Below are 12,088 nucleotides of genomic sequence, written 5' to 3'. Positions count from 1 at the left end.
AGAAGAAGCGTGGTGCTGGTGCAGGGAAGCGTGAAGAGCCCCTTCCTTCAATTAGAGCCATGCCCTGAATCTGTTACAATGAATAATAGAAGATACAACAGGACAGACTTTCATATACATGAAAGCAGCCGACAGGAACATCAGAGGGATCAAATATTCACAAGTCTGGAATCCCTGTGGGGACGGCGTCTGCATTAGTAACCTGGTTCACATGGCATCAGACAAAGTGCTCATATTAGATGTATGGATGGACTGCTAATAAAACAAAACTCAAATGCTTTCAGCACTTGAAGGGGGACCCTGGAATATGAGATCAAATCTTTTTTTTACCTCAAGAAGTATTTCCAACAGCAAGGGACCATCTTGTTCAGCGTTTTTTTTTTTTATTACGTTTGAAGTTTTTTCAGATTTCCTCTCCGTTTTCTCCCCACTTCCCTGCTGTCCCGGTCGTTGCGCCACCCCCTCTGCCGATCTGGGGAGAACTGTAGACTAGCACCATGCTTCCTCCGACACATGTGCAGTCACCAGCCGTTTCTTTTCCCCTGACAGCAAGGGGTTTCACCAGTAGGATATAGCACGTGGGAGGATCACGCAATTCCCCCCAGTTCCCCTCCTCCCCGATGAAACAGAGGAGGTAGTAGTGCAGCGACCAGGACACCTTAATCCGGCTTCCCACCCGCAGACACGGCCACTTGTGCCTGTTATGGACGCCCGACCAAGCCGGAGGTAACACGGGGGTTCGAACCTGCGACCCTCGTATTGGTAGGCAGGGAATCTACTGCTGCACAGTACGCATCATTTAAGTCCTACAGATGAATCCCACCATGTGCGCCACTCTGGAGCCACATTGGTCCATGTGGAAGCGGATGCTGTGGGCAGAAGACTGGTCCTCCTCTGCTGTGCTCTCCCAGAAGGTGAGCAGCACCTTGCCTGGTGCACACAGAGGCTGCTGGAACCTGGCCACCACGGTCACCGGAGCTGTGATGGCTTTCACCCCTGATGAGACAACAGAATGATGATGAGAAGTAGGGCCAGGCCACTTTTATATGGGTCCAAGACTGATATCATATGAGAGGAAGAAGTATTACACCGTAAAAACATCCATTTTAACAAGTCCTTTGGTATGCAGGGTTTCCACTCGAAACCTGAACGATATATCGGCCGAGCGATATATCGGCCGATATTTTTTTTTTATATATAAAATATTGCAATGATCCCTCTTTGCAAGAAATTTGTCTTTATTCATGTACGTATGTAGCTATACACTGTAAAAACAATATCAGCCGAATATTACTCCCTAATATCGGTATCAGTCCCGGCCCTAGTTTCCACCATGGTCGTGATTTTCAATTCCATGACTTTTCTATGACTTTCCCTAACTGCTTCCGTTTGTTGTGACCCGTTTGTCAAATTCCCTGATATTCCCTGACTTCTGCAGAGAATTCAAATCAGATTCCTTCACTTTCCCCAGTCCAAAATACACCTCTCTAACTTTCATGATATTCCAGAAACTCACGTACTACTGAGACTTAAAATCAGATTTTTTTTATAGGTGAAAAAATATGACAATGAAGTGAGATCATTTCACGCATTTCCAACGCAGCTTCAAGTGAGGACATCTTGAGATAAGGTGGGTCACTCCACTAGCATCAAACATCTTGAGATAAGGTGGGTCACTCCACTAGCATCAAAACCATGTTACTGACGTCCAGATCATTCTTGAAACAAGTTGATTTGCATTGGAAACAAGTGAGATGCTAAAATCAGTTTCATCAGTTCACTATTCATGGAATATGTCTGCAAAATGACAACAACCCACGATCCACCAATACACATTCCACCAATAATAAGTTGCATGCTGCCGAGTGCTGAGAGGAAATCAATTTACAAAACACACTTCATGGAGCCACCTGAGAGCAATACTTATTATTTAACAATAATTCAATATCATGTTATTTTGAATGTGATGACAGCGAGGTGTCTGTGATGCTTGCTAGCAAAGAAATGCTGACATCATCATCATCATCATATAAAATTGAGTAAGTGGGCTCTGTCTGTCTTTCTGTCTGCGGTTTTGTTCCCACATTGTGAGATTTGTGATGATTTTGGTCAGTATGATGTCCCTGATGATGTCACAATGTCTATGACATCATCAGTGACGTCACCCGAGCACTCTATGTCATCAGTGATGGTCACTCAAGCAATTGTGATGTCACTGATGATGTCACAGTGTCTATGACATCAGTCAATGTGCAGACTCTACTTTTCTCTCACTACTGATCACTCACTGACGTCATCAGTGATGCGAAGTTGAGCAATTGTGCGCTGAGTGATGTCACTCGAGCACTCCATGATGTGATCAGTGATGGTCACTCGAGCTGCGTATGCGAGCCCGCACAGCGGGGCAAGCTTAGGAATGGAGCGCGTGTTGTGCGTGAGATTTCTAGTCTTAAAATAATTCCTTACTTTGGCAGCACAAGTTGAAAAAAACAACAATCTCATATAATGCAAGAGAGAAGGGAATCTAATATTATGCTCTGTGTGTGTGTGTGTGTGTGTGTGTGTGTGTGTGTGTGTGTGTGTGTGTGTGTGTGTGTGTGTGTGTGTGTGTGTGTGCGCGTAGTGATATCCAAACAAGGCTTTCTGAGGCTTTTGATGTGTCAAAAATGGGTTCACTCTCAAAGCCTCAAATAAAGCGCACGTGTGACATCTGCTGGACAAATAAATGTAGTGCAACAAAGACACAGATGGGTTGTGAACATGGAATCATTGTGGGATTGTTTTGGATGTGATGCACATTTCTGTTTGACTGCACTCATGTTGAAGACAGTGTTATCGGGCACATCTGATTCCATATCTAGATTTCCATTTTTCTTATGAAGTATTTTATGCTGCCGTTGTGTTTATGAAATATTCGAAACAAATAAAGATTGGCTAACGGATGCCATTTTCAAATGGGTCTGCTACAAATACAGATCATGTAGAAGTATTTTGGCAAAGTATGTACTTGGGGTTTTGGGGTACACAGGTGTGCTTGATTTGACTCGGTTTGACTGCGCCAACCTGTCAAACCAAACCAGTCATGTGTTTGAATGAAGCATGGATGTGAAGCAGACAACAGCTTCATACGTCATAAGTCACCTGACTTTCCCTAACAAAATCAAGCCTCGGCCGCTCCCCCGCTATGCCAGCATCGGGGAGTATCCTTCGTGTGGTGCATCCCTGCACACGTGGATGGTGTGGTACATGCATCATTGAGGTCTGACCTGTGTCTTTGGTGGATGAACTTGTAAGGCTCGCCTCATTTGCCTGTCTGGTGTGCGACCCCCCCCGCCATTGTGTAAAAATGCATGATCAACTCTGTTGAGGTTCGTGTGTTGTGTAGGTGGCTATCACTGATCATATTGTTGAGGTTTGTGTGTTGTGTAGGTGGCTATCACTGATCATGTTGTTGAGGTTCGTGTGTTGTGTAGGTGGCTATCACTGATCATGTTGTTGAGGTTTGTGTGTTGTGTAGGTGGCTATCACTGATCATGTTGTTGAGGTTCATGTGTTGTGTAGATAGGTGGCTATCACTGATCATGTTGTTGAGGTTCATGTGTTGTGTAGATAGGTGGCTATCACTGATCATGTTGTTGAGGTTCATGTGTTGTGTAGATAGGTGGCTATCACTGATCATGTTGTTGAGGTTCGTGTGTTGTGTAGATAGGTGGCTATCACTGATCATGTTGTTGAGGTTCATGTGTTGTGTAGATAGGTGGCTATCACTGATCATGTTGTTGAGGTTCATGTGTTGTGTAGATAGGTGGCTATCACTGATCATGTTGTTGAGGTTCATGTGTTGTGTAGATAGGTGGCTATCACTGATCATGTTGTTGAGGTTCGTGTGTTGTGTAGATAGGTGGCTATCACTGATCATGTTGTTGAGGTTTGTGTGTTGTGTAGATAGGTGGCTATCACTGATCATGTTGTTGAGGTTCATGTGTTGTGTAGATAGGTGGCTATCACTGATCATGTTGTTGAGGTTCATGTGTTGTGTAGATAGGTGGCTATCACTGATCATGTTGTTGAGGTTCATGTGTTGTGTAGATAGGTGGCTATCACTGATCATGTTGTTGAGGTTCATGTGTTGTGTAGATAGGTGGCTATCACTGATCATGTTGTTGAGGTTCATGTGTTGTGTAGATAGGTGGCTATCACTGATCATGTTGTTGAGGTTCGTGTGTTGTGTAGATAGGTGGCTATCACTGATCATGTTGTTGAGGTTCGTGTGTTGTGTAGATAGGTGGCTATCACTGATCATGTTGTTGAGGTTTGTGTGTTGTGTAGATAGGTGGCTATCACTGATCATGTTGTTGAGGTTCGTGTGTTGTGTAGATAGGTGGCTATCACTGATCATGTTGTTGAGGTTTGTGTGTTGTGTAGATAGGTGGCTATCACTGATCATGTTGTTGAGGTTTGTGTGTTGTGTAGGTGGCTATCACTGATCATGTTGTTGAGGTTTGTGTGTTGTGTAGGTGGCTATCACTGATCATGTTGTTGAGGTTTGTGTGTTGTGTAGATAGGTGGCTATCACTGATCATGTTGTTGAGGTTCGTGTGTTGTGTAGATAGGTGGCTATCACTGATCATGTTGTTGAGGTTTGTGTGTTGTGTAGGTGGCTATCACTGATCATGTTGTTGAGGTTCGTGTTTTGTGTAGATAGGTGGCTATCACTGATCATGTTGTTGAGGTTCGTGTGTTGTGTAGATAGGTGGCTATCACTGATCATGTTGTTGAGGTTCGTGTGTTGTGTAGATAGGTGGCTATCATTGATCATGTTGTTGAGGTTCATGTATTGTGTAGATAGGTGGCTATCACTGATCATGTTGTTGAGGTTCATGTATTGTGTAGATAGGTGGCTATCACTGATCATGTTGTTGAGGTTCGTGTGTTGTGTAGATAGGTGGCTATCACTGATCATGTTGTTGAGGTTCGTGTGTTGTGTAGATAGGTGGCTATCACTGATCATGTTGTTGAGGTTCATGTATTGTGTAGATAGGTGGCTATCACTGATCATGTTGATGAGGTTCGTGTGTTGTGTAGATAGGTGGCTATCACTGATCATGTTGTTGAGGTTCGTGTGTTGTGTAGATAGGTGGCTATCACTGATCATGGTACAGTAACCAACTAGCTCTTGTCGCAACGCACAACTATTTTCTCATGTTCTTTCTTCCTTATGTATTTTGTTGTTTTCTTGTGACTATCGTGACATGACAGTTTTTGCTTTGAGCCTGATTGTTTGTGGCCTGACCGTTTTTTGTACACTTGTGATGTGTAGATATGGTCTTATGTCTTTTTTATTGTTGTTTGTATTGTAATTGTGTTTCTTATACATGCCAACTTTGCTGCCTTCTTGCACAGGTCACAATTAGTAAATCTGATTTTATATCTCAATTGTTTTCATCTGGTTAAACAAAGGTGAAATAAAAATAGATTAAATAAATATTCTACTTAGGGATGCAAATTTGTATATATTTCCTTAATCGATTAATTGGTCAGGTTAACGATCAATTAATCATTATATTAAAAACTGCTTTTGACATACAAAATACAAAATACAAAACGCCGGGTTTGACACCTGTCTTTAGGCCGACCCAACAAGTTGATCAACCAACTAAACGTCCTGCATTAGGTGTCATTGTGCTTGTGGACGTGAGGTATTTCAACATTGTATTATAATGTTTACAATGATTACTGTTGTCTTTTTGTCTGTAATTCTCCCACCCTGGACTTTCTGGCTTTCTTCTTACTCTGTATGAGCAGTGAACGTTACATTTTGCCCTTGTGGTGTTAAATCATTTCAGAAAAGAAAAGAAAAATGATAAGATAGCACAGCCTACATTGTCGATGAATTGGTTAACATAGTTTGATTAATCAAATTCTTAATGATCGATTAATCGATTGTCGATTAATTATTAACATCCCTAATTCTACTGATTCCAAACAAACTGCTGTTGCTGCCAAATTACCATGAACCTCTCCATCAAACTGTGAATGTGAGGCTTAAGATTCAACAATACCTTTGTGCTTTTCTATCTCAGCCAGGCAAACCGACAGCATCCAGAGCCCGGGGGAGGTCTGGGCGCTGAAGCCACACAGCCTGGCCGGTAGACAGAGGAGCTGATGTGGGGAGTAGTCAGAGAAGGACCAGGCACACCGCAGGCCCAGGCTCCAGGGAACTCCGATCTCGACCTTCTTTACATCGTCCGGCACAGACGTATCTGCTGGGCCTGTCAACACGGGAGGAATGTGAGACATGAGCAATATGACCAGGAACAACAGACTTTAAACCCTCCATGCGTCTCTGCTGGCTTAAGAGTTTGGCTCCCCTCTCAGCTGAGTTTTCCTACTCTGTTTCCCTCTCACCTGCCATCATCTCCCAGTAAAGAAAATGATGCTATGGGGAATGGACTTCTTCCCTTTAAAAGCCCAGACACACCGAGGTAATTATTTGGCGGGCGGCAACGTCGGGGCCGTCGGTGAGTGCCTGTCGCCCTAGTCGTCTTTGCGGTGTGTCGCGCACGATTGGCTCTATTTGGTGACTTTTTCGGCCGATTCGACACGTTGAATCGACGTCAGGCAGTAGGTGAGAGAAAGCACTTTGATTGGCTGGTGGTCCGCTTCAGTGAAGCAGTGCACGAGAAAAGAGGGCACGCATAAAACGTTCTTCTCGTTTTTCAACTTCATCTGATCTGATCATTCCAATACGCAAGTTCACAACATCATCATGGCCTTCAGGAAAGCCCCTTTGAGCCTGTCGCTGTTTATCACCCATCCTTATGTTTCCCCCTCTTCCTTTCTTCTTCCACAAGCAGAAGACCGAGGCCTGACAACCCTGACCCTGACAACACCAGTGCCATCTGCAACTTCATCTCCATTAGAAGAAGCTCATTTATATTACAAGACCGTCGTCTATATGTGGTGAGCGAAATGTTTCATGGATTGTATATCTGCTGTGCTCGGTCTCAGTCTCACGCAGGTGTAGAACGTACGTATTATTTGACTGTTGGCAGTTGCGGTGTTCTAGTGCAGCTTTTTGGCCCCGACAAAGGCGATGACGCAACAGTGGTCGGCCTTCGTTGACGCTAGTTCTTTGCGGTTGCCCTGGTGTGTCCCAGGCTTCAAACAATGTAGTAAAAGCTTGAAAAATAAAATATATATTTAAAAAAAACATAGTAAAGGCTGAATATATTCAGTGCAGCAAACGTCTCACTCGTGTTTTCATCCTGGGCTCTGGCCGCTTTGTGGAACTTGTTCTTGGACAGCAGCGTCAGGACGCTCTCCCACACTGCACAGCTGGAACGGGACGTGGCAGAGAGGCGGAGGTCCACCTCCACCCCGGCGTCGACCTGCCGGTACTCCAGGACTCGGGCGTGCAGCGTGAACGGACCCTTCTTCAGCTCATCGATTGGCTGCAGCGTTTTCAAACTCTGTCGCACGCGGACCAGACCTGGACAATTAACACAAGGTCATCATCAATACAATCTATTTATTATCATCACCGGTCGGGGTTAGTTGTGTTAGTTTGTGATGACTATTTCTTTTTATGTGACATTATTTAAAGAGAAAATTCTATATTTAAGATGTGTGTTCAAGTAATGCAGGCTGAAGTCATCAGGTTAACAAATCAGTTCGGTGGAGGAGGGGGACATGGAGCTGAGTGAGTGGGTGCCTTTGCCTTACCTGCTGGGCTCAACCTGAAGCTGCCAGCAGAAAGGACCATAAGCACCAGTCTAAGGCAGAGAAGCTCTGGGAAACACAGAGGGATGTCTCTGTAGTCACTGTCCGGGTAGTCCCAACCATAACCCGCAGCACTGCAGAACCTCCGCAACAGCGGCGTCTCCAGCCTTGGAAAGAGGGATATTGATTGATTGATGTGAGGGCCCGTGTAGAGTCACCGTCATCCAGGTGCAACGGGGGAAGGTTTAGTCTGTGTAGCGGTAGCTTAGCTCAGTGTTTCTCAACGTGGGGTCCGGGGACCACCAGGGGTCCTTGAGTAGTTGCCAGGTGGTCCCCAACAAAGTGATGAATTGTTTAACTTGGCAATTAGTTCATTTGCAAGAAATTAACACAATAATGTACAAGAGTGACTTTACACTGTTTGCCTCTCTCTATAGGTTACTCTTGACAGAATCATATCTAATTAAAAAAAAATACATGATATAAAATGTTCTCATTTTGGGTCCCATCCATCGACATATAAAAGATGTATTTATTATTTATGTATATCTCAATGGTCCCATCAAATAAGGGGGGGGGGGGGTCTGTAGCTGGTGGTTCTTCTAATGCGGACTAAAATTAGGTGGATAGCCTATGAAAAAGGTTGAGAATATATATATATATATATATTTAGCTCACCTACAGTTGAGGACGGTGTAGGAAACTTCACACTTCTCCTTCGCAGTTGTTGTGTACAGGTGGCCTGGTCGCCTAGTAAGAGCTCTGATCAAATACTTGCTGAAAAGATAGCCGAAGCTTGGCAGCCTCTCGCTGTGCATCACATTAGTCTGTAACAGACTGTGAGAGCGGTAGATATGAGCATAAAGCAAATAACATACCGGTACAGAGAGCGATGCAATAATGCAACTCTGCGCAACTCCCATTGTCGCTCGAATTAAGTGATTATTACAGTAGTAACGCTAGTAGACAACTTCAGTCGGTTTGCAAACTTCCTGTTTCACAGGTCTGTTTGCTTTGAAGGCATAATCCAGTATCTGCCCCAGACCAGGGCTCGGTCCTACAATAACTGGACCGTTACCCCGCTCGCCGGACGCTTCTGGCTCATACTGAGCGCATTAGCGCCCGGCGAATGCAACCCATTTCACATATTAAATTTTGCCATTTTCACGTCTGGGTCTAAAATCCCGGCTCCTACCTGAGTCTTCACGTGAAGTGAAGACGCTATCCGATGTCAAACATCCTCTTCTTTTAATGACACCTAGTTGTTGCATCCAAAATGTTGCATAAAATCCTCTTTTCTGTCTTTCAAAAACCGAAAAGCATTTATTTGGAGCACCTCGAGCAACCCGGAAGTCATTGTTCCGGGTTGCTTCAGATCAGAGAAGAAGAAGGGGCGGTGCTCCAGATACATGGTTTTCGGTTTTTGAGCGACAGAAAAGTGGATTTTATGCAACATTTTGGATGCAACAACTAGGTGTCATTAAAAGAAGAGGATGTTTGACATCGGATAGCGTCTTCACTTCACGTGAAGACTCAGGTAGGAGCCGGGATTTTAGACCCAGACGTGAAAATGGCAAAATTTTATATGTGAAATGGGTTGCATTCGCCGGGCGCTAATGCGCTCAGTATGAGCCAGAAGCGTCCGGCGAGCGGGGTAAACTGGACCGTAGTAACTCTACAAACATTATATTTCACATCACATGCACAACTTTAGTCGCGATCATCGACTTCGCGATACAGAGCATATTCCAGTCCAAAACACTCAAATGAGCCGTAAAGCGGCGGGATTACGACAGCTCGCTGGACTGCACTAAAACAGTTGCCAACTACGGGGTCCGCATTGGGACAATCAGAGCACCACCCAAAATGTGTAAAAACCTATGGTAAAAACATCGAGTCTATAACAAAACGTTACCACACTTAGTTAAAGTTTAAAAACACTTTATTTACATATTCCAAAAACTAATTTTAATTGAATTGTATTCAGAGACACATATAATAAATCTCAAATAATTCACAGCCATCTTTGTTCAAGTTGCATTTTTAATAGTTATATTGTTTCAGAACTGTTGCATCATTGCTTGACTCTAAGAGTCAAAACTATTCACCAATGTATTGTACTTTTCAAAGGAACAGCAAATGTAACCATTCTAACTTGCCATAGGCACTTATAACTGAATTACTGGGCTTGGCTGTTGAAAAACAGGCCAATTTCCCATGGAGTGATTTGGAATATCACACAACAATCCTGTTCAGGGTGAAACTATGTGTGTGTGTGTGTGTGTGTGTGTGTGTGTGTGTGTGTGTGTGTGTGTGTGTGTGTGTGTGTGTGTGTGTGTGTGTGTGTGTGTGTGTGTGTGTGTGTGTGTGTGTGTGTGTGTGTGTGTGTGTGTGTGTGTGTGTGTGTGTGTGTGTGTGTGTGTGTGTGTGTGTGTGTGTGTGTGTGTGTGTGTGTGCACGTCCGAGCAAGTGAGATTCTTCAGAAGGGTTCCTGAGCTGATGGAGAGGTTCTCCTGACAGCGGCTTGTTGTCCTGTGCAGTCTCTTCAGTCAGTTCTCTTCATCCAAACAGCAGCAACAGCACAATGCAAACTGAATTCACCGCTATCAATGGCACTGCAGAGCAAGAGACACACATCCAAGTCACAACAAGGATCTAGAGTAGACTGTAGACTAGAGCAGGGCGTTTCAAAGTGGGAGGCAGGAGAGTTTCAGGGGATGCTCACTGCTCAGTGAATGAAAGTGAAAAAAAATGTTACATTAGTTATTACATTACTTATCAAAAAGAGATCACATAGAGTAGCCTAAATGTGTGTGATTTGGTTAAAGAGATAGTTCAGAGATACAGTACTTTTGGGGACGTTGACTGTGAAACAAATAAATACCTGCAGACAGACTTTTATGTATTTGATGTAGTCTGAAGCATGTTAGTCTGACTCAACTAGCCTCGCGTCACCAGGCTCTCTCAGACGGGAGAGAGCCTGGCATGCGTTACTGAGGCAGGAAGACAGAAGAAGACCCTGTGCTGCAGTGTTTATAGCCGGAAAACTCGGAGCGAGGTTTTTCCATCCAGGCTAGACTCAACGGAAGCAGGCTGTGGGTATAAGCTCTGCCCTTGGCTCCGACCATTTCAGTCGGAGCAAAGTCCAAAATCCCTTTCCACTCCCTGCGTGTCGCTCTCAACGTTGTGAAACGACGACGACACTATAGCTAGCAAGCTATAGCAACTGACATGCTGAAAATGGCAAGTTTTGACGAAGATTTGGATTGTGCAATAAAGCTTGGTACTTTCGGTGGATGGTTGTTAATATAACAGAGCCCCCCCTTCCCGCGCTATATCTGAATGAGAGTTGAGCCAGACTCTCTCTGTCAGCATGAAACAAAGTGTGGAGATATCAATATCAGACTATCTTGGCTCAATTTGTTGAGTGGCAATGGGATCAAATAACATAATCGTGATAGGGGAGGCTTTGTCTGAGTGAGGGGAGGCCCACAGTCTCCAACTTGGAAAACCGCTGGACTAGAGTGACCCTCACAGAAAGGGTGTGTGTGTCTGTGTGTGTGTGTGTGTGTGTGTGTGTGTGTGTGTGTGCGTGCCTGTGTGTGTGTGTGTGTTGGACACCATACCTCTCATCACTGTCCTCACAGAGCGGATAAGGGTCAGGAGCTGTGCTTTGATGCCTGGTTCATCACCAAACCCTCCAACACTTTGGTCCACTCCCCAGCCAACTAACAGGTAGAATACACAAAATATAACTACATATGGACAGCAAACACTGTCACAAGCCCTCTTAGCCGTGACTGTGGCCAGTATGGGTATATAGCCTGCCCTATAAACTCCTCCAGACAGACTGATTACCATATAACACCAACAACACTTTTCAGAATGCGTTTTCATAATAGTTTACACACGGTTGACTCATTTTTTACCCAAATTAACGTGTAACATCCCTTATCTTAACGTACACGTACCAATCTTCTGACATAGGCTTAAACTGAAGTTAGTTACCTCTAACGTCACCAGCTTTAAAGGTGGGAAATCTCGATTTCAACCGTCTGTTAAATTTGGTAACTCTTCACTGTTACATCCTTGTTTGTTTACTTTGCTTTCTAGGATAGAGCTGTCAGGTTGCTAGTTAGCATGAGCAAATCTGACCTGATTTCGTATCAAATTTGAACTGTGGTAAGTTACGTATACCAGACAACTAAAATTCAAACGAGCCACTTACATTTACTTAGAAATCTTTCTTCGTGTAATACAGCAACGGCATTTATGCACAAAATTGCTGCCTGGATGAGGGCATAGAAAGTAAAAGCCATCTCGTCTCTTCAGGATGCTAGCGTTAGCTTGCTTGAGGAGTATTTAC

General features: G+C 44.1%; 2 protein-coding genes across 2 annotated transcripts; both read right to left on the bottom strand.

Moving 5' to 3' along the window:
- Positions 1–535: 535 nt before the first annotated feature.
- LOC310784443 (uncharacterized protein) lies at positions 536–8,540 on the bottom strand (the record flags this gene model as incomplete). Its single annotated transcript, XM_083645438.1, has 5 exons — positions 536–996; positions 6,063–6,272; positions 7,256–7,492; positions 7,726–7,889; positions 8,401–8,540. 5 exons carry the CDS (start codon positions 8,538–8,540, stop codon positions 800–802), a joined length of 948 nt encoding a protein of 315 aa, XP_083501564.1. The 3' UTR covers positions 536–799.
- Positions 8,541–10,072: 1,532 nt separating this feature from the next.
- LOC310784153 (immediate early response 3-interacting protein 1-like) lies at positions 10,073–12,081 on the bottom strand. Its single transcript, XM_083645143.1, has 3 exons — positions 11,951–12,081; positions 11,349–11,450; positions 10,073–10,337 (listed from the first exon to the last, which is right to left on the bottom strand). The coding sequence occupies exons 1-3, from the start codon at positions 12,039–12,041 to the stop codon at positions 10,282–10,284; spliced, it is 249 nt and encodes an 82-aa protein (XP_083501269.1). The 5' UTR covers positions 12,042–12,081; the 3' UTR covers positions 10,073–10,281.
- Positions 12,082–12,088: the final 7 nt, after the last annotated feature.

Source organism: Poromitra crassiceps, assembly GCF_964638095.1.
Source record: "Poromitra crassiceps genome assembly, chromosome: 10".
Lineage (NCBI taxonomy): Eukaryota > Metazoa > Chordata > Actinopteri > Beryciformes > Melamphaidae > Poromitra > Poromitra crassiceps.
Note: the sequence above shows the minus strand (reverse complement) of the source record. Positions and strands in the feature narration are given on the sequence as shown.

Excerpts from the sequence above, each read along its gene's own strand:
- LOC310784153 (XM_083645143.1), bottom strand. The coding sequence starts at position 12,041 with ATGGCTTTTACTTTCTATGCCCTCATCCAGGCAGCAATTTTGTGCATA. Across the intron at positions 11,451-11,950 it reads AGAAAGATTTCTAAGTAAAT|TTGGCTGGGGAGTGGACCAA; the intron begins GTAAGTGGCTCG and ends TCTACCTGTTAG. Across the intron at positions 10,338-11,348 it reads TGTGAGGACAGTGATGAGAG|TGCCATTGATAGCGGTGAAT; the intron begins GTATGGTGTCCA and ends CTTGCTCTGCAG.